Consider the following 22,423-nt stretch of genomic DNA (forward strand, 5'->3'; position numbering starts at 1 on the left):
CAGTGGCTCCTCCTCAAAAATATGATCATGTAAGAAATTCTAAAACACGTTGAGTAATGGTAAAGCTTTTATGGCATACAAGCCAAAAATAAAAACTCTTCAAAAGTCACACAAAAATATCATGCCTGAGGTATACCAGGTATAACCAATTGTTTTGTTAATTCAAACAGGTATTTTATAGTTTTGCTACTGTTTTAGGGACCTAGTACATTTTATGCATTATGACAAACGAACTGCAACTGTGGTTATTATCAATATTATTTCTAAATCACTCCAAAACCCATACTGTTAAAAAATTTTAATTGGAAGCTTCTTATATTCAAAACATACTTGAAAAACATATTTTAGCCATCAGAATACCTATTTGGCATCAGTGGTAATAGAGGAAAACTTTAACCCAAAGTAGTCTCACATATTATTTGCATTTAAGTGTTACCTAGGAACTGAGAATTTCAAGGATTTTGCTGCTTAAACTTAATTTTCCTGTGTTAAATAGAACATATACAAAGTCATTAAAAAAAGAAGTTATCACATTGGGCTCAGATTTGCCAACCTAGTTTTAGTTCAGAACAACCAACAATAGATATAGGCAGGAACTAGCCTCTAGGTGAACTGACTTCCTTTCCTGATGGTTTTTGTGTGATAAAGGGAAGGTGTCAAAGTGCCAGTGAAATATGCAGAAAATACCTCATTTACTTCCTAACCCAGAATAGCTACCACTGGATAGTCATCTTGTCCCAGCTGGCTCATTAGATTCCTGTGTGCCTCTTTTGGTTTAGAAAACACTAGCTTAATGTAGTGTTTGTGTCTCTCTGTGAGAAGAAACCTTAAAACCTTACATCAGTCCTTATTTCAGATGTAAGATGACAGGTGAATATTTTTTCCCAAATACTTTAAGCTCATTGCTATTGGAAAAAATAAGTTTCCCCAGGACTTTCAGTAATGAATGAGCACACAAACAACATTTGCATATTAATCCCATGGTGCAAAGATTTCCTGCAAAGTACCTTTAATAGTTTGCATCAGCAGCAGGCAATTGGATGTGCTAATTTTGGCACCGTAAGTTATATGTATAGCACTACATACTAGATACCAAGTCACCCAACCAATATTTATCTATATGAATAGAAAAACTGAACAAAAACATAGTTCTAATAAAGGCTGCATTCATAAATCCAATACAATTTAAATTAATTGTTCTCACAAATCAAGGGCTGCCATTTGGGATTTTGTTAATGATAAAAACAGGAATTATAAGATAAAATATGTCACTGTTCTTTACTGTTACATATTAAGTGGCTTGCTATATGAAATACCCTCAAAAATTAATATTTAAAATCAGTGTTTCAAATAAAAATTACAGCTATGTTACTGTTCAGCAGCTCCATTCAAATAAACATTGGTACTTCATTCAAAAATATTATTGTGGCTGAGGCAAAAGCCCCGAACCTTGCATTCTGCTGTGTAAAACAAACACTTCCCTCTGCATACTTTAAGTGTACCATTCTACTTCAGTAATTTGAATGTGCCACATCCTACTTCAACGGGTAAAGCACTCTGCTGAGAATATAAAAAGTTATAGAAGGCAATCATACAAGATTAAATCTTGGTAGGCATGTCAGCTTTCTTTTAATAAGAAAAAGTCATTGCCATCTAGTTAAATAAGTATCTTCTGTTATAGAGTGTTCCAGTTATTGAAAAAGGGCCCTTAAAAAACCCAAATGCCTAGATCTTAATACTCTACCCCCTCTTGCCCTAATACACATTTGAGGAAAGCCATTTAATGTGCAAATTGGCAAAACAAATGTGGGGGTGAGGGGACTTCTTGAAATGATGTGCCCAATCAATTCTTGGTTTATTCTTTTACAGTAACAAGTTCCAAAAAGCAAAATAACCAAAGTAGCCCTAAAAATACACAAAACAGATCTTCAACTTTGCATTCCTTTCCCAATAACACAAAGAGTATGTACAGCATGTTTAATAATATGCAATATGCAAAAGCTTTGTGTTGCTGTGAGCAACCTCTAGACCCACCCACCCTCCTTATTCACAAATGTACCTCTACTAAACACAATTACATCACTAAGCCTGTTAGTTTGAAAGAATCTTAAATTTGTTAAAACTGAAAAATCTTTGTATAGGGGCTCCACTCATTTGACTCAAGGTTATAGACTTCTACAGTATTCAGAAATTCATTGCCATCAAATCCCCCCACTGCATAAATGGTGTTCCCTACAGCTGCAATCCCAGCATTGCTCCTTGCTGAAGTCATGTTTCCCATCATCTTCCATTCATTTCTAGTTGGATCATACATCTCCACACAGCTGATGGCGTGAGAACCATCAAAGCCGCCACCTACAAATAGTTTTCCTAAAAGAGAAATGAGATAAATAAGTCTGGATAAAGAGAGAACCCTGAAATCTGCTAAAATCAGTAGTTTTAGAAATGCCTCTTCATTCTGTCAGAAATATTTATTGCACTAGAGGCCCAGTGCATGAATTCGTGAACCAGTGGGGTCCCTCGGCCTGGCCTGAGGTATCGGGCCAAAACCGGCTCTCCGACATCCCCCAAGGGGTCCTGGATTGCATGAGGGTGCAGGCCAGGCTGAGGGACTCCACTGATGGCTGATCGGGGTAGGGAGGGATGCCGGAGGTTGGCCAGCTGAGGAGGGATTGCAGGAGGGCTCCAGGGCATGTCGGGCCTGTCTTGCTCAGTCCCGGTGGGACCCTGGCAACAAGCTAACTCACCGGTAGGAGCATCTGCCCCCTGGTGATCAGTGCATGTCATAGCAAACAGTGGAGCGACTTTAGCATATCATTAGCATATTATGCTTTGATTGGGTGAATGGACAACTGGACACTTAGCATATTAGGCTTTTACTATATAGGATGCCCACTAGGGTGACAAGCACTCTCTAGAGATGGGGGATATAGATAGAATAAAACCAATAAAAACCACCTGCACATGGAACTTAGGCAATTTAAGGGGAGGGCAACATTTAACTAAAGTGCAATTCTCACAACAATTCTATGTGGTAGTTGCTATTATTGCCATTTCACAGATGAAACAAGGCACAAAGAAGTTGGACAACTTGCCTAAAGACACAGCTAGTAAGTTGCAAACCAGAATAGTTCTGTGCACTGGAACTTTTGTATTAGTCTAGTGTGTAACAACTAAAATTTAAAAGAAGTAATAGAAAAGCAGATTTCAGAAAACTGAACCCTTTCCAATTATATAAAATGATTTTGGTAAAGAAATGTATTCTTGGAAACAAAGTTAAGAGTTATGACTTTTCAAATATACATGCAGAGCAGTTAACATTTTCAAACAAAATGTTAGCATTAAATTGTTACTTAAGTTTTTTTTATTACAGATTCTCAAATTCATCATTCCTACCTGCACCCATATACAATTAGGTCCTCACTTAATGTTGTTAATAGGTTCTAGGACTTTAAGTGAAAGACATTTAACGAAAGTAATTTTACCATAGGCTATAAACAAGAGTTGAGTTCCTATGGCATCTCATTTATGTTATAAAGAAATGTTATTTGAAGGGCTTGCTGTACTTGTAAAATAATTGAGAAGGCTCATAGAGGCTACAGATCATACTTTTCACCAGCTGAGCCACAAGCTTATTAATATTCTGCTTTTGTTCCAAAAACAATGTAAAATTCATTATAATAATTGTATGTAAATATACTGCATGTGAAAAGAAAGCTGTGTTTGTATAAAAACTTAAAAGTTTAATGCCTTGGAAAGACCTCTTAAAAATAGTCTAGAAGTTTTACTTCCAATTAGGTATCAAGTAGACAATTAGAAAAATAAACTAGATCTAGATGATTTGCAAATCAAATACTTTAAAATTCTTCCTCTAAAGAAGTAAACTCTTCAAAATGATGCATTTTGAGTATGGTTTATGAAAGAAAATGACTTACAACTTAACTCAGTGAACTTATCAAAATTGATATATTTACTTTATATCAAGTACTGAGTTTCTGATAAAGAAAGGCATTTCTAAAAAAGAAATCACCAATCCCCACTGCATCAGAAAAGATGGCAGCTTCTGAATTCTTAATTATACAAGCTATAGTTGTCACTGACATTCTCTTAGAATTATTTTAAAACAAACTTTTGCCATTTCCTACTCCTCACCTCTCCAAACCCCAATACTCACCATCCAGAACAGCTACCCCAGCTCCTCGTCGAGCCACATTCATGGGCGCAATTAAAGTCCAGGTGTTATTTTCAGGATTGTAACGTTCTACGGTGCTCAGGCAATTCCAAGACTCTGCACCTCCAATTATGTACAAATAACCACCAAGCTCACAGACTGCAGACTGGTGTCTACCTATAAAATCAAGTCAAACCAAAATTATTATATCTCCCAAAAATGTGTGTACTACACGTACTATTGATTCAGAGGTCTTTTTAGGAAAAAACAAAAAGAACAACTTTAAGGGGGGAAAAGTGAACTTACGAATGTTCAGAGGAGCACAGCTTGTCCATGATTTCGTTACAGGATCAAAAACTTCACAGTTTTTCAGTCCTTTCTGACCATATGGATCAGAGCCACCAAGGATGTATAATTTCCCATTTAGAGCACACACTCCTATGTGAGTATAAAATAAGGTTACACATTGATAATTTGTCACATTTAAACACTGACAATCTTAGGAGAAAAGTGTTATTACCTGCATTACAGCGGTTAGTTCTCAATTCTGGAACAGGAGTCCAATCATCTATGTTTGGATCATACATCTCTCCACAACTCAGGTCATCTGAGTGGCCATTCGATCCACCAACCACATAAAGCTGGCCCTAGACCAAAAGTGAGAGATGAGCAATTCTGCCATTCTCAAGTTATGAGAAAAAGCCAAATAAGGATTGCTTCTTCCTGAAACATAATGCACTGACCATCAGTACAGCCATTTGAAATCGGGCTCTTGGTGTTCTCATGGGAGCAAGGAAGGACCAATGATCTGTATGTGGATCGTAGCATTCAACTGTTCGAAGACATTCCTCTCTGTTATAGCCCCCTAAAAAAAGAACCATAAAGATTTACATTTACAATATTAAACTGGATGAGGGTTTCTGGTCCAGAATGGCTTAGAAGTAATCAGCACAGCGAGAAAAATAATTTTTATCCACAAACTTATAAGGCCCCACTAGTTTGTTTCTTAATTAAGGGCTTATAGGTATCATTATAACTAAATGGCTTGGTGTTGGTCTGAAAATTAGGAGAGAACAATTTACCCACTTTATAGTGTTTTTTAAGAATCAGAGACACTATGTCAAAGGTTAGACAATACAACAGTATTTACTTATTTCTCTGTTGTCTTACAGTGTGGTAAAGTGGAGTGCCAAGCAAGAAGGCATATTAAACCCTCTCTTCCAAAGTTTGCATGTCACAAAGTGTAAAATGCCCGCTGAAGGTTTGGCTGGTTGGAGGTTCCGATAAGAAATCACCCTCCTTGCTCTTACCTGCAGCTATGAGTTTGCCGTTCATCTCCGCCGTCCCCAGGCCAGACCGTGCATAATGCATAGGCGACATGGGCTTTTCTATCAGCTCATCAGGCTGCATCTCAAAGCTTAAACTTTTAGTTAGTTTTGGAGTACTTGTTGGTGAGCTCTGTGGGCTGTTTCGCCCGTGAAGGAAAATGACACAGAATACACCATCCAGCACAGCCAGGCACAAGTAAGTGTTATCTGTAAAAGCACAAGAAGTCAATGTTTAGGATGCAATTATTATTACATTTGGCTGCTATGCAATCCTGAATTGGACTCCAGATTCCAGGCAGGAACAATCTGCTATTGTATTCCAAACTTAGTTGCTTCTGAGTTTTTTCCTCAATTTGAAAGTACTAAAATGGTTCCACTCCTTAAAAAAATAACTACATTTTAGACACTATTGTAAGCATAATGCACTTACTTGAAGTCTTTTCTGAAGCAATGATTTTCCACTCGTGCTTAGGGCTTTGTACCGGGGCATTTGGAGAAGGGAGACATCCAGTGGAACTGCTACTTATCGGCTTATGGCCATTCTCACGTGGTGGCTTTTTCTGCAAAATCAAAAGGCAGCTACAGAAACCTAGCCAAAGACCATACCTGGTGTACCTGTGTTGCTATTTCACAACACTGAAAAAACACTTAGTATCCTCCACCTATGCATGACAGATATAGCATGCCTAAATTTAGCATAGACCAACATTTCCAACTGGCACAATTACAGGTATGTTTCCATAATTTAGTAACAACTACACAAATTGCCTGGTTAGGAAAAGCTCAATTCAAACAATTAAGAAATATTTTGTGGGTCAAGTATCAATTCCTTAATGGAGGGAAAAAAGGAAGTTCTCCACCCCATAACCCACATCAACTCACATACTCTTTATTCTTAAGTACAGAATAGTCTAAAAGAAGTTATAAATTTAAAATGGCATGAATTAACTAAGAACACATTAACCCACTGTCTTCATGAAACTCACACCTAAATAAATCGTATGCACTGGTATGTTCACACAATGCCAGCAAAAAGTGAGCAGACATAAATAATATCCATCCAGTCTCTCAAAGTATTTTACAGGAAAAAAAGTGGTAAATACAAGAAACACTTAATAGTATATTTCTTTAGGACTACCTTATAGGTATTATAGAGCGGTTTTCCAGACAAATAAAGCTACATCAAAACAAACAAAATAGTAATAAAAAATGAAACAATAATACTAAAAGAGCCAACCATTCACTAAAGTAAAATACCCAGGAACACTAAAGGAGGGAGAAATGGGCAAAGTTGCAAATTTTCATATGATAGTAAGAGAGTTACACTGTGTTCTCATGTGTGAGCTCCCTTTGATGATTTTCTTCCAGTTACTTTAGCCTATGACACTTCCAAACGACATGATCACAGAGACTTGGAAGAGTCAACACTAACTACCCTGAGAGGAGCTGCCAAAAGAACAGGTACCACTTACACCTTCAGTGCCTGGCCAAGTCTGCCTATCCACTGATTTTGGTCCCCAGGGCCAGAGTCTCATGGCAGGTAAAATTTTTAATGGAAATTGCTATTTCTAGTGGAAGCAAAAAGCCATGTAACAATAGAGAAAAAGATTGTGGAGCTACTTAAAGCTGTGAAAAAACGATTGAAGTTGGGTCTGCGCCCTTCAGCAAGTGTGGTTACAGCATACGTAGACTATTTTGAGAAAGGGGACAAAATGTACCATGTAAATGGTTATTAAATTCTATATGGACATGTATTATATTCCTAGGTATTATTAGGCACTTTTTCACATCATCTCTTTTACTCTAATGAGGGCAATACTACCTATCCATTTTATAGATAAAAATACTGAAACTTGGAGAAAATACGTATTGCCTAAGGCAATAACAACTAAAATAAAGACTAGGAATTCTAAGTATAAAGCCACTCTTTCTACTATGACAGACTGCCCTCTGGAACTAGAATTATAAGGCACATAAAACCCCATCCCACCTGGGAAGAAGGGATCCAAAATATCACAAACTGACCTTGCTCACGTTGAGTTTTTATCACACGGAGAAAACTGTTCTCATGTTTAGAGAGAAAACCAATGTGAGAGAAAGCGCAGTCACAATGAAGACTGCTGGTGTTCTATTAGAATCAACACACCTTATATAGAAATGCTGGTTAACACCTTTCAATTTATTTTAAACATAATTCCTCCTAACTTCAGACTTTCCCACATCTACTTTTACCACCCGGCCCACTCACTGGCCCATGCTTTCTTCGCCTCTGTCTGCCCAAGAGGTGGCCTCTGGGGATTGTTTCCTTTCAGCCTCTCACGCTACGGGTTTCTTAACCTTAATACTCTGGAAATTATAACCACTCAAGGGTTACTAGTAAGTGGTTTCCTAAAACTAATGTAGGAGAGGTATCCCTGACCTTCTCTCCCATGACTTCTGCAGCAGACACTTCGGTCCTTCTTCAAAATTTCTCCTCCTGGGTTAACCAGCCTTTAACACACTATGTGATTCTGGCTGTGCTACCTTCCTAATGGCTGCTACTCAACTTCTGTCCCTATTCCTGAAGCCTAGTGTGTCCCTTCATTCTTTTTCCCTCATGATCTCTATTCATGGCACTACCTCATAAGGAGTCATGTGTCAGAATCCCACTCACTCTCAAATTCTTTCTTAATTTTCCTAATCTGAACAATCATAAAAAACGACAGTCTCAACCTTTCTAACCATAAATGTCTAGAGTCCATTCTTTTTCCTTCATGCCTTTACAAATTAGTCTCATGAGCTTTAATCTACCTTCTGTACCTGGTTATAAAAATGAAAGTTTAATGCAATCATTTAGTAAAGTTACAAAAAACACAAATCAGCTGGAATCTCACAATCCACAGGCTACCACCTGATAGTTAAACATTTGCCTAAAAACATGATTAATACACAGATCTTTGGTCTATAGAAATACCATAATTTAACCCACCCCTCTACTGTTGTGAAATACATCTGTTCATATCATTTTATTCCCTTGTCTAAAATTCTCTGAAAGTTCCCCACTATCTGTAGGATAAAGTATAAGCCTCATACAGGTGACATTTACCTACATCCCGTCTTGTGACCTGCAATTCCAAGTGTATCATCCTTGGAGACTCTTTGCTATCTGACACACTTCTATCTGCTATGCAGACTCTTCTAATCCTCCATGACTCTTGTGAAATTTCCCCAGTTTCTCTCCTCTTGACTCCACTAAGCCCTACCTTTATACCTTAAAGTAGATAAGTCTTATAAGTCTGTATTGTTTTACCTATTCCTATAAGGTCCTACAAGTAGACACGGTCTCTTACACATTTTTATGTCCCCATATCTAACACAGGGCCTGCCACACAGGCATTCAACCTTTGTTTATTCAAAGAGTACTTTTAGAAAATGTTAACTTCACACCCAAAAACTTTTTCTGAAAATAAAGATATTCAGCCGTTAACACAGAATACCTGACATCACCACCTTACAGGTTACACCTGAATCTATCATTTGTCTTCTAATCATTAAAGGAGAACCCTTAAACTGGGTCCTCTCTGCCTACTTTATCCCTCATAAATACAATGTTGAGCTAAAGGCCAAAAGAGGAATACATACTATAGGTATGTATACTTCAGACATAGGCTAACTAGCCTATTGTTTCAGAAGTTAGGATGAGGATAGTGGTTTCCTTTGGGGGTAGTGTAGAGCAGTGATACAGAAGGGGCAAGAAGAAAACTCCCGAACACTAGAAATCTTCTCTTCTTGACCCGTGTAGTATTTAAACTTGTGTGTTCATCATTATGTGACACTTAGGATTTGTGCAAGTTTCTCTGTTATTTGTCCATAAACTAAAAAAGTTTACATCTGAGATTTTTTAAAAAAATTTGGTCTATTTAATTGTCATTCCTGTTGCAAACAACTATTTTTCTAACTAAATAACTTCTACATTGCTTAATCTTATTTGCAATTTTTCTTACTATTTTTTAAATGCTATTGAGAAAAATTCTAAATGGGGTTTCCTAATTTGTTGAGTTAATTGAATTCTTTTTTATGTGGCAAAAATGGTCGTAACTCAAAGGTATGCTTGTTTTCTCCCAAAAATGTTTCTGTCCAGTCATACCAGTGAAATTCTTCCACTTTCCTTTATTAAAGGAAAATTTCAGTATACTATAAAATGCTCTAATCAAATTTCAACCTGAGGTTACCTCAGATGTGCAATGTGTACCTGCACAAACTGAATGTGGTCATCATCACTGCCAAACACCTCAGCCTGTCCATCTAGTAGGTTCCCATCAAGCAGCTTGTGATCAGCTGAGTAGTACAAGGTTTGAACCTGCAAAACAGCAACAGAACACCCATGTGGCTACTGTCTCCATGGCTACACCTCTAGTCCGCAGATCACACAACCGCCTCAAGGTAACCTCCAGTGTGCTTCTTGAGCTTCTTGACATCTTACTCTGGCAGGATCCCGAAGCAAAGAAAATACATGTCATGGTGTAAAAATTTAAAAAATAAAAAAATACAGAATCTTCTAATCCTGGCTGAAGAATCCTTGGCTTGATTGGCATGAAAGAAATCTTCATTTTTTTTTTCATAGCTTCTATTATATAGCATTAAGAAAAAAGGCACTAGGTACAATATATAAGGTCTTAAAGAGTATACATATTTACAATAAAATACTGAGTATGGTTTACACCTCTGAGGATAAGTGGTCTAATTTGCATAAACATATTTCTGTCCTATAGGCAATGTCAAGAAAAACAAATTCAAAAATTCAAACAAGCTGTAGAGTGCTTCCTTTAACAGATGCAAATACATGGCGAATGCATCTGACTTTAAAGTGGGAAACCATTAACTTAAAGATCGCCTGTTAGCCTTTTCAGAACACAATGATGACAGTATTTTTAAAGGTCTAACAGATTTGGTAAGCCATTAGTGAACCTGAAAGGCTTAAGTGGAGGGATAAACTCAGTCACTCCACTGCTCCATCTGCCTATTTTAATTCCCAATTATTTCTCCATTAATTTTTTTCCTTGCGTGGTTTTTAAACGCCAAAGTTGAGTGACTACGTATGAACAACACCATTGAAAAACACAAAGCTTCAAAGATAAGAATCCTGTAAAGGAGTAAACACCATTAAATCATCATCGTTCTCTGCCCACAGCGGATTTTTCTTAGGAGAACTGGGGCAGGACTGCTGCTTCTTTACGTGTCAATACACTTGAGGTTTCTTCTTGTTTCTTCAGTCTTGGGTATCCTAGTTTTGTTAATAAACCTATGGGGAGATAAATCAACGGGGAGGAACAACCATTAGAAGCTTTTACCTACTTGTCAATTTTAAAGCAAAAACCTGTGAAGAAAAATTAAGAATCTACAGAAAATTTCAGTGTACCACCTCCCATTTCTAAAGCAAATTACATGCTACTTTAAAGAAAGTTAATAGCACATAATAAGCAAAGAAATTAAAAAAAAAAAAAAAGAAAAGCAGAAGACCAAACTGAACAGTTCATTCAGCTCACCTGGACACCCCCCCTGTTTCTCAGCTTAGGGGTACCTATAGCAAAATTTAAATTCTTTAGGGTCATGGTTATAAAATAAAAGTGAAAGGGAATCCTTCATGTTATAGCAAAATAATTTTTAAGAACTGTTGAATCCCATTTACTTTAAAACTAACCTCTTCCATCAGCTCTTCCAGACTGTCTCCATTCTCCCAGATGCTACGCTGCACCCAGTTGATTACCTTTGTATACAATTTGCCATTGCTGGGCAAGCAAACATTGTCTTCAAGCATTACCTCCAACTGGATTTGGAAAAAACACACAACAGTAACACATGGATAAGTGTTCACCCTCCAATTTTCAGCTTAATTCTCAATTTCATAATAAAGCTGTCAAGATGCCCAATTGCATTCCATGCATTTACCCTAACTTGTGAATTAGAATTAAGTAGTCAAGAAAACAAAGAAAGTAAACAAACTGACTGGCAGAAAATCATTACACTGGGAAAAATAACTATCATTTCAATGTACTGACTTTTTCATAACCATCACTCACTTTCTTGAAACATAGACAAAGATTCCATGCCTGGAGCTAAGTAGTATATATCTCTTTATAGATTTTACTCCTTACCTTTAGCCGTGGAAGTTTAAGAAACTCTTCCTCTTCAGAAATTTGTAACAAATGCTCTTGAATATAAGCATCAACCTTATTCAACAAACGGGAGTCTCCCATACAACTTGCAAAGTTCCGGTAGGAGATGCAGCTGGTAACATCCATTCTAGACAGTAAGTAATCGCCACAAACCTTGGAAAACAAATAGTATTTACATACGTTTTATTTAACAGGCATTTCATACTCAATAAATAAGCATTATGTAAAGATATAAAGATGAATAAAAAATCACTGTCATAATAGAACAAGTTTAACAGTGGGAAGAAACAATTTATACTATATGAATAATGAACAGCAAAGAATGCCATACAAATGTGTAAACTGGGTAAGGAAAAAAGTACTAAACTGAAATGTTATGATAATGCATATGAAATGTTAAGACAAGTACAATTTTCAACTAGAATAATGAGATCAGGCTTCATGCTCTTCAGGACAGATGATGGTGTAGAATGCAGACAGCAAGTAGGGTAAGATGTTGCAATTTAGTTTGACTGGAGCAAAAGATAATTAGGGAATACTTTTGGAAAAACAGCAACTACTTAGGGAAAACCTAGTGCTAATCTGAGGGCTATGTACTATAAGCCAGGGAAGGATTCTTAAGCAGAGGAGTGCTATAGAGGGGGGGCCAGGAAACTTTCTTAAAGGGTCAGATAGGTATTTTAGGCTTGTGGGCCTACTGCCTCTGTTACTACTACTCAACTGTCACTATAGGTGAAAAGTGGCCATACATCATATGAAAATGAAAGCTATGTTCCAAATAAAACTGGACAAAAACAGGCAGCTGTTGGGAGGCTTGCAGTTTACTGACCCCCACCATACAGGATTAAATGCCTTTCCTCATATGAATTATTAAGCACTTCTCAATGGTGTTAAATTCTAGAAGTAATACTTTTAAAAAACCAAGAAGAATAAAAGAACAAAGAATTGCTCTGACTGGGTAGCTCCATTGGTTAGAACATCATCCCGATATTTTTTTTTTAAAAGAAATGAGCAAATTAAGGTTATGTGAATAATTTAAGAAAAACAGTATTTTAATTCATGCTATCAGAGACTAACAGACACTCTGCCAGAGAAGACTGTTGGAAAAACAAGATTTTAGCCCATATTATCCGAGAGGAGGTGTGACCTTGCTACATTACTACACCTGCAGTTAAAATAGCATATTCAGTTCTCTAGAGGAAAAAGAAGACTCTTAAGTTCTCGGGACTAACAAATAACAAGATATGGATTCTAAATAATAAGACTCCCTGACAACAGTGTCTTTGTGGATTACTTCTGGTACTCTACCTGCTTTACTCGGTCCATCTTCAGCTTTTTGGCTGCAGAATAAACATCTTTTACTAATTCCTTATCAGCTTTCAACCTATTTTAAAAAAAAAAAAAAAAGGTCTTTATCATTTCACAAACCAAGGCCTTAAAACAGATTCTTAATTTAAACCTAGAGCAGGGGTGGGAAACCTTTTATCTGCCAAGGGCCATTTGGATGTTTATAACATCATTTGTGGGCCATACAAAATTATCAACTTAAAAATTAGCCTGCTATATTTGGTCAAACTCTTAATTAACTCACCTCTATTGCCTTGGCAGGGCCAGACCAAATGATTTTGTGGGCCTTGTACAGCCCGCAGGCCAGACATTCCCTACCCCTGATCTAGAGAAACGTGGATTTTCCTGATGACATTTCTGATTAAATGAATGACTTCAAAAAACTTACTGTGCAGTGTAGGCATAGTTCAACAAGACTTCAACAGCTTCTGGATTGAGATCATCGAACTTAACATGAGAAACTCTATGAGGATCACTGTCACTATTGAAGATTTCAAATAAATATGGACTGCAGCAAGCCAGGACCGCTCTGTGTGCTAACATCTCATGGCCGCAGACCTAAAATTATGAGGAATTAAAATCAGAAACATTGTCGACTATGAACTTCTCTAGCTAATCATTCTTTTTAAAAGCTATTTCATTAAATGCTTCCTATGAATGAGGAAATAAGTAAATCCAAGATCTTTTGGCTTTTAGTAAAAAGTACCAATTCTGTTAAGTTCCCAATTAAGTTTTAACTACCTGAAGTCGAACATCACAGAACTGGCCACTTTTCCTCAGGGCATTTAATTTGGCAACAGAAGACTCAATGAAATTTTCATCTTCAAACATTAGATATCCATTGGGAATCATTTTTCCTTATAAATTTGCCTGAAGGACAAAAAGAAATGGTTATTTTACTTGCGAACGGTGATTTTTATATTTTAAAGAGTAACACAATTATTTTTATCTTCAAATTCCATCCTATCAACAACGAAAACTTTATCATACAAAAGCATTACTGAAACAACACTGGCACTGAATGTCCAGGTCTTTGTACTCCTACGCTTTGGTCATCTTTTTAAGGATTCATACAGTACTGTGTATCTCAGCAATTTTGGCCGTTTCCATGTCTATTAACACAGTCATTGTAAAGGGAAAAGAAATGTAAACCCAGCCCTATCCAAACCCATCCCACAAGCAAACGAAAAGCTTGGATAGCTGTGAGTTGGTCCTCATGTGTAGGTTTTAAACTGTTATTCCTTTACCCACAAATGAGAAAAACTGATATGTAAGATGAATTTAAATTCTGTTCTCTATGCAGGTTTCATATATCCTAAATCACTTATAGGAATACATGATAGAAACTTAGTTCTTTTAAAGTTTCCACTTTACCTTTTCTTGTGAACAACTGACTAATGGGCTATACAAGATGGATCATTAAAAAGCAGTAATAGGCCCTGGCTCAGTTGGATTCCAGTCAGGGTACATGCCCAGGTTACAGGCTCAATCCCTGGTAGGGGGCCTGCAAGAGGCAGCTGATCGATGTTTCATTCTCACATCAATGTTTCTCTCCCTCTCTCTAAAAATCAACTTTTAAAAAAGGCAAAAGTAGGAGATTTCAGTTTGAAGTAACATATTCAAATTCAAAATAGAAAGAAAAAATAGAAAAATGTGTTTTTACTACAAGCAATTACTAGCTTCTTCACCTTATAAAAATTATAAAAGGCTTTTAGTGTACTTGGTACAGTGTTCAGAAAAGCAAGGTGTCTTAATGCTGCATTGGGCATGAATATTCACTTACCTTCTATACTGGTGAGAAATGTATTTCTGGGATGTCTTAAATAATTCAAGGACAAAGGAGTGTTAAAACTCAGCACTTCTTTGAGGTATGAAGACAGGTGGTTGAAGTGAAGGCAGAGGTGTCTTAAGCTCTAATGGTGATTCCAAAACTATCAGGCTTGGAAATGATGTAATCAAGTCCTTAAAAGCTATAGACATGAATTTCTTCTGTGATAATCATGCGTCATAATCTGTAACAATGAAAAATTTTAGATATTCAGAATGTCATTGATCTAGGTAGATTACATCACACAAAGTTGTGATCTTGAAGAGATTTTGACATAAATGGCACAGAGAGAAAATAATATACATAATGTGACTATTTATAAACATTTTCCATTTAATCAGCAACTACTCAGGTTATTTTTTTTTTAAATCCTTTTAACATAGAAACAAGTGATCTTTCTGTTTTCACCAGCCAGCAAGCAACTTGGGCATCATTCCCAGACATGTACACAATGTTACAGTCAAACCAGATATACTGTTCCCCAAAATGTGCTCTGTACTTCTGTACCTTCTTGGAATACCCTTAATCCAACCTCTGCCAGATGAAATTTTAGCTCCAGAGAGCCCCTTCCAAATCCCCCCAGGTAAGTTTCCCCACATACTGAACCCTCTCTGAAAAGTATGTGTCATCTTCCAGCTGGCCTGTTCTGGGTTGTGTTTCTGTTGCCTGCTTATCTTCCTTGATTCAAGGTCCCTTGAAGGTAGAGCCTCTACCAAAACAACTTAGCCAGAAACTTAAATATAAAGATTCACCTGAACTGCTATTACACCACTAATTCAGGAAACCAGAACTAAGAAATTACTTGAAAGATGAGGATAATTTTTTAAACAGACATCTTAAAATTACCTAAACTTTCCTTATACATTAATCAAACCTACAATTCTAAATCTAGCAATCATGTTAAGGTAAATAATCACTAGAGTCTGGTCCAGTTCTAATTCAACAAACCTTCTGTGTTAAATTCAACACATATACGATTTGTAACAGTGTGTGATCCCATATGACCTAACTGTGTAACTTAGGTCTTATTTCACAGAAACCTGAGTATTCTTCTGACTTAGGACTGTGGTGTAATATTGATTTCCCCTGCTCTACACTTTTATCTAGATTAGTTAATTCAGCTTTTCTTAAGAAACCAGGTCTAATAAAATAAATGTTTTCCAAGTGACACACAATTCTCTGTACATATAGAAAACACTATATCTTAAACTGTTCAACATTTTTTGCCAAGACAGCTCAAATTAAGAAAATTTTTGTACATATGGTATATAGAGGGCCAATCCACACACATTTGATAACTCCTCACTTTAATTTCATAAGCTGCTCTTAAAACAAGGGTACAAGGCGAACCGCCCTGCAAATCTGTTGATATGATTAAAATGTGCCCTTTGAAAAACCAAAAACATTATATATGGAGGTTTATAAATATTTTAAACTTTGGCAAATTTTATTCACCATTTGTAAACTAGTCTTGATCTAACAATAAAATGGCACCTACTTATATTTAATAAATTGGAAGTTCTACTTGAAATTTATTTTTAAAAACAAAATCTGATGATTAAAATCACTTCAGTCCTTTGGGAGAACACATTAGAGAATTTTTGGAGCAACTCTTGGAATATGAATTTGGACAGTATTATTAGTTTTACAATAGAGTGAGTCCCACTACATTTAGTACTTGATTTTCTAGTACATCAAGGTCTTAATATGAACATCACTTTAATGTCTACTCTAAGTACAACCTTACTTGATTTTAAAAGCTAGTCCAAGTCCACTTAACATTTAAGTTAATGTAGCAAACTGTATTCAACTGCTGTCCTCATATATGTCCCTACTCTCACCCACCCTCAAGTGAAGGGGTTATAGCAAAACATGTCTTTCAAAAATTCACATTGGCTTTCACTAAAGTAAGACTGAGCAAATTGAGAGTTTTAAACTATTGCAAAAATTCACAGAAAAATCTTAGTTTTGGTCTATGAAACTCAAGCTCAAAAACCAGTGGCATAAAAAAGTAGGGAGAACTTTTTTCCTTTGAAAAGCCAAACCAAAAGTCCCACCATCCCAGAGTTTCTGTGAAAGTATAAAACTTAGACTTTTGTTTGATATATATTTAAAATATACATTTGACTAACCCACTTTTAAAATTAAAACCGGGATCAAATACAATATATTCTGGTAAATATACTTCAGTTCCTTAATATGGCCAGTTCAAGAAAAGGGAGAAGACTTATAAATGAATAATTAAACTTCTTTAGTAACTTCCAGAAATTCACATGTTACCACAGCCCCCAAAAAGATGAGCTTAACTGAAATACAATTTAACAGGTCTTATCAAAGAGTTTAGAAAAGGTAGGCACAATATTGCCTCTCCCTGGCCCCCTACCTCCATTTTTCTCAGCCTTCAGTAAGAAGAGCAAGATAAAACCTTATTAAACTTTCAAAGCATCCTTAAAACTTTGACGCAAATCACAAACATTTAAGCTTCAAGGCAATCAATCCTTTGAGGGTAGTCAACTCACATAAAATAGCAACCAACTCCATTTTTAAAGGACTTTATAATAATATAAAGTAAACCAATGAAGTTATAGATTCCCAGTGTCACCTATGAAACGACTATCACCATCCATCCATATCAGAAGTCACCAGACAGACCCACTTGGCTCCATGCTTTTGACCTCACTGTTCTGTATTTCCTTCATCCCACAAACATTCATGGCACCGGGCATATGGCAGGCACAGTCTGGAATGGGGTGCTCATGACACATTAAGTTAACTCCACTCCTCAGCCTTGAACACTATGCAGACCAACCTGACAGGACAGATCAAACAAAAAAGGGAAAATGACAGCACACACATTCCAGAAACTGTAGCTACTTCTGTTCAATAGACTGCAGTTCGCAGGAGAGGAAATGGGAGAAAAGAATGCTAGGTTTAAATAATGCTGGAGGCCATCAAAGGATTTTAGCAAATTAAGCATAGGACACTAGCAGAAATGTGTGGATAGTCTGCAGGAAGGGTAAAACATGAATGCAGGAAAATGAAGTACAGATATTATATACCCATGCTTATCCTAATGCAGTAAGGATATTTTAGCTTGGATATGTGGCATCATTATCAAAATCAAAATCCCAAAAGGCAGAACAGTCATTTTAGTTTGCTGCATCCTGAAAGTTAGGAAAGGAGAGAGGAATTTGCTTTGGGACATTATAATGCTGAGGTACCTGCTGAGCATTAGGGTTGATACCACAAGTGTCAGAATATTGATACAGGTATAGGTTCTGAAATCGTTTACAAGGTGGTAATTGAAATGGAAGTGAGCATAGGCATGTATTTTCTGTGGTTCTAACAACAACAATAAATATCCAGAAATCACTCCCTTATTCATAATTCCTCCATTTACACTCTAGCACAAAAAGGTTGGAGGGCCCCCAACTTTTAAGAATTCCTTCAGTAGGTTTGATTATACAGCCAAACTGTTGAAAAGTCAATGAAATTATTTTTAGTGGTACTTGATGTGACAACGATTAAGACATTTCCTTAACAAGAAAACTTTTTCAGTAAAAAACACTTGCAAAACCACATCCAATTGCCACTTGAAATATCTTTCAAGCAAGGACTGCAAAATCCCACCCCAAAGTAAATGGCCAAAAACTCCACCAATTTAAAGCTAAACAAAACCTGGAATGTTTTGTCTTGGGGGGAGGAGAAAAGGGGGGATTAGAAAAATAGAACGATAAACTAAGAAATTAGTATCTATTAACCAGAGCTGTACTCCATTAGGAAAATACAAAGGAAAACCATTCTGAGTCTCTTTTTAGTCAGTGGCACTAGTCCTAGTCCCTTTTACAAAACTCCAGCTACCAAATTATAGACATTTGATAAGTAGTCTGCTTGGGGACATACTCTTCTCAATCGCATTCTAAACAGTCAGTGTTTGCCTCATCTCCGGGTGTACAAATACAACTAACTGCTCCTTGGCATCTTGAAGCCAGAAATTTCAGCAGGACTCTGCCTACGAACTTCATTAGTATTTTGTTCTCCTTTAACCAACCGCCAGAGCTGGAATTGCTAAAAGAAAATACCGCCTGGTCCATGCTGTACATGCTCAACTGTTACGAATAGCACTAGACTTCCAGAGTTGTTCTTTATTACAAGCAGACGATCCAACACACACACACACACACACACACACACACACACACACACACACACCCTCATAGAACGGCTTGAAGCCAGGGTGTCCTAACCCTCCATTACTACCAGACTTTAGGACACCAAAAATGCGCCTTTTAGGCATCCGATGTCTACCCGCTATCGTTTTCAAATGTCAGCTGTCTCACACACAGATCTGTGCACGACGTGCTGGGGAAAAGTAAATCCATTTCTCAAGTCTTTGTGGTTCAAGTTTCCCTACGCTCCTCTCTCAATCTGACACTGCCGGATACCTTCCTGGGCGCTCGTAAGCAAAGGCAAGGTGTGCAGAAGGCTGTGAAAGGTGCAACCCTCTCCACCGGTTTCTTGGGGCGAGCGCCCCGGTGACTGGCCGGCTGGCCCTGCAGCCCCAGGCCTGGATCCGCGCGCCCGTCCGCAGGCGGGGAGGCAGGGCGCCCGGCGCTGCACGCCCCCGCCCGGGATTGGCCGGCCCCGCAGTCACTCAGCGCCGACACGTCAGGAGAGCCGCTCCCTCCCTCTTCCCGCCCCCCTCTCCCCGCGCTTGGCAAGAAAAGCGGGCAACGTGGAGCGGGAACAAAGGACCCCGCGGCCCACGGCGATCGGGGACGCGATGCCACCTCATTCTCGGCTCCGGGGCGCCGATGCGGGCCGGGCTCGACTCCCCGCCCACACGCGCCGGGTCCTGGGAGGTCTCTCGTTGGAGAGTCCAGACCCGGGCAGAACCACACACTAGGCATCGGTTATGACAGCGGGAACGGAGATTCCCCGCATCCTCCTCCCGGAAGGCAGGTCATCCCTGCCCCGTGGCGCCCGGACCCAGGCTCCGCGTGTTCCTCCCGCCCCGCTTCCCCTGCCCCAGCGCTCTCCGAGGCTGCGGGTCCCCGCCGCGGCCGCCAACGCCACCCAGCAACCATGGCAGCGCCCGGAGCGCGGGGCCGCGCGGCGCCAGCCTCTCGTCCTCCGAGGGCGGCGGCGGCTGAGGTGCCTCCCCCACCCAGGGTATCTATCGGGACATCGCTCCGCGCCTCCCACCCTCTCCGCGGCCGCCCGCGCCATCCCCCAGTTCCCATCCCGGCCGCGCCCTCTCCCTCCGCCGCCGTGGGCGGGAACGGGGCTCTGTACCTGGTTCATGTCTGAAGAGATGGAAAAACTCATCTCTGGAGCTTCGACGGGGAGCGGCTGGAAGCGGGCGGTACAGGCCCAACGGAAAGCGCCTCGAGGCCGCGGAGGGGGGAAGCGGTCGAGCGGGAAGACCAGCGATCGGCCCACGGGGGTTGCCGGGAGAGGGGAGCGCCGCCCAGGGATCGCGGGGACTCGCTCGCTGGCTCGCTGGCTGGTACGGCCGCGCGGAAGCAGCCGGCGGAGAAACTGCGCCCCGCAGCTCCGACAAACCGACCTCCACGCGCGTCCCGGAGACACTGCCGCCGCCGCCGCCGCTCGCGCGCGCCTCACCCCCTCGCACGTCACCACGTGCGCCGCCGCCGCCGCCCACGCTCCGCGGACGCTCCGGCTCGAGCCTGTCGGCGAATCACAGGCGAGCACCCGCGAGAGGCGGCTCGCGGCCCCGCCCACCCCGCCCGGCCTCGCGCTCGCGCTCGCGCGCTCGGGTTCCTTGCAGCGCCGCTCAAGTAGGTCAGCGCAAGGTGATCCCTGCGAGGGAGACCTTGCTCCGGGTGCGCCTCCGTTTCCTTATGGCGCCCGGGTCCCTCCTTCCCTCGCCCCGCACCCGCACCCGCACCCTCACCCGCCCGCTAGCACTGCCCCAGAACTGGCTCCCTCCAGCCTCCTCCACCTGCTCCGTTCCCACTAGAAGCGCCGTCACCGGAGAGAGACAGATGGGGGGAGATTAGATCCCTCCAGGTGCATCCAGGCACCTGCCCGTGACCAGCGCCGGTCGCCCTGCACCTCAGCGTCCCGCTGCAGTCGCCTTTGGCCCTTCCCTTGGGTGGAGGGTAGAGGGGTGCAGCGAGGAGGCATGGCGGTGGCGAGGAGAAAGAGGCACGCTGAGAGAAGGGGTGCGAAGATTCAGGAACTTAGAACTTTTTGGGAAGGCCCGAAAAGGCACGATAACTGTATCAGTGTTGCTATAGAAACCTGTTTACTTCTCCTTTTCGTCCCCACCCTAACCCTACCCTTACCCCATCCCCCCTTCCCGCCCCGGTGTGATGAGCGTTTTGTCTGAGCGCAGCTCTCCTCTCCAACACGCTGAGTCGGTTCTCTGCGGGTCGTGCCCGCTTTCGGAGATAGAAAAGTAGTCTGGAGAATGGGGGAGTCCGTTTCCTAACCTTCTGGGGCCTTTTAGACCGGATGCCGCGCGTAATTACCCCGCCCACCCACTGCCTGGCCCCGGGAGGCGACCTGTGCAGCGCGCTGGATGTGCATGGGCCGGCAGAGCAACTTTCCGTGGCTCCGCAGGGCCGAGGGTTTCCTAGGAAGCTGAGGGGGCGTAGAGGGGTGAACTTCAGTTTAGGGTTTGGCACCGGCTTCCAGGTTAATGTTCTGTTCGCTTATCCTGGTTTCCAAGGGCGCTGAAGGGCCCTGAGCCTAGCCTTGTTTGTATTTGATCGCTCAGCTGCGAGTGCAGACAGTTCTAGGAGCTCTTGGTCAAGGCTTCCCACCATTCTTTTTAACATGAACTATCTGGTTTACGCTCAGAGAAGCAGGAAAGACAAGCGTTGTGACTCTATTTCTCATCTGCAACAGAACCTGTTCACAATGTTGTATTCTGAAATCTCCAGGCAAGCCTTGTTTCCTTTTCTCCTGTCCCTCCTCCCAATACCACCCCGCCCCCCCCCCCATGCAATTGTGGGAGGAAACAGGAACTAAGATATCTATTAGAATTATTCTTCTTTCTTTTTTAAAAAAAATATATTTTATTGACTTTTTTACAGAGAGGAAGGGAGAGGGATAGAGAGTTAGAAACATCGAAGAGAGAGAAACATCGCCCAGCTGCCTCCTGCACACTCCCTACTGGACATGTGCCCAAAACAAAGGTACATGCCCTTGACCGGAATCGAACCTGGGACCTTTCAGTTCGCAGGCCGACGTTCTAGCCACTGAGCCAAACCGATTAGGGCTGATTCTTCTTTCTTAAGGAGAAAAAGATGGATATTTGCCACTGGGCTCTTGCTCTTTAATAACCAACAGCAATATTCATTTGTATTGCAAATGAAACTGCTGGAATACTTTTAAGTTCTTCTAGTGCTGTGGGCTTCATACTTCCAGCGAGAGAGTATGAATTGGCTGCTTGGGGAAAGCGCATGACTGTGTGGCCCGCTGGACACATGGTCCCCCTTGCTGTACTCTAAATAGTGCCTTTGGTGACCTGGCACAGTCAACACTTCCCTTAAAGCCACAGTGTGATCCGTCAGTGCAGCTTGGCCTTGTATGGAATGTCGCATACTGCATGCTCCATGAATAA

At 40.4% G+C, this 22,423-nt stretch overlaps 1 protein-coding gene across 2 annotated transcripts; it reads right to left on the reverse strand.

Moving 5' to 3' along the window:
* Positions 1-54: 54 nt before the first annotated feature.
* On the reverse strand, positions 55-20,479 carry IVNS1ABP (influenza virus NS1A binding protein). Of its 2 annotated transcripts, XM_081112194.1 has the most exons (15): positions 20,125-20,467; positions 14,785-15,013; positions 13,743-13,871; positions 13,390-13,559; positions 12,963-13,038; positions 11,634-11,807; positions 11,180-11,305; positions 9,731-9,838; positions 5,930-6,059; positions 5,482-5,706; positions 4,915-5,036; positions 4,692-4,818; positions 4,478-4,609; positions 4,175-4,348; positions 55-2,370 (listed from the first exon to the last, which is right to left on the reverse strand). In XM_081112194.1, the coding sequence occupies exons 3-15, from the start codon at positions 13,851-13,853 to the stop codon at positions 2,117-2,119; spliced, it is 1,929 nt and encodes a 642-aa protein (XP_080968320.1). In that variant the 5' UTR covers positions 13,854-13,871; positions 14,785-15,013; positions 20,125-20,467; the 3' UTR covers positions 55-2,116. The 2 variants fall into 2 exon arrangements, with proteins under 2 accessions (XP_080968320.1, XP_080968321.1); XM_081112195.1 differs by lacking the exons at positions 55-2,370; positions 4,175-4,348; positions 4,478-4,609; ... (3 more) ...; positions 5,930-6,059; positions 9,731-9,838 and adding an exon at positions 10,098-10,780 and having other exon boundaries at positions 20,125-20,479.
* Between the last annotated feature and the right edge of the window lie 1,944 nt (positions 20,480-22,423).

This window comes from Myotis nattereri (assembly GCF_964212035.1).
Source record: "Myotis nattereri genome assembly, chromosome: 18".
NCBI classification, from domain to species: Eukaryota; Metazoa; Chordata; class Mammalia; order Chiroptera; family Vespertilionidae; genus Myotis; species Myotis nattereri.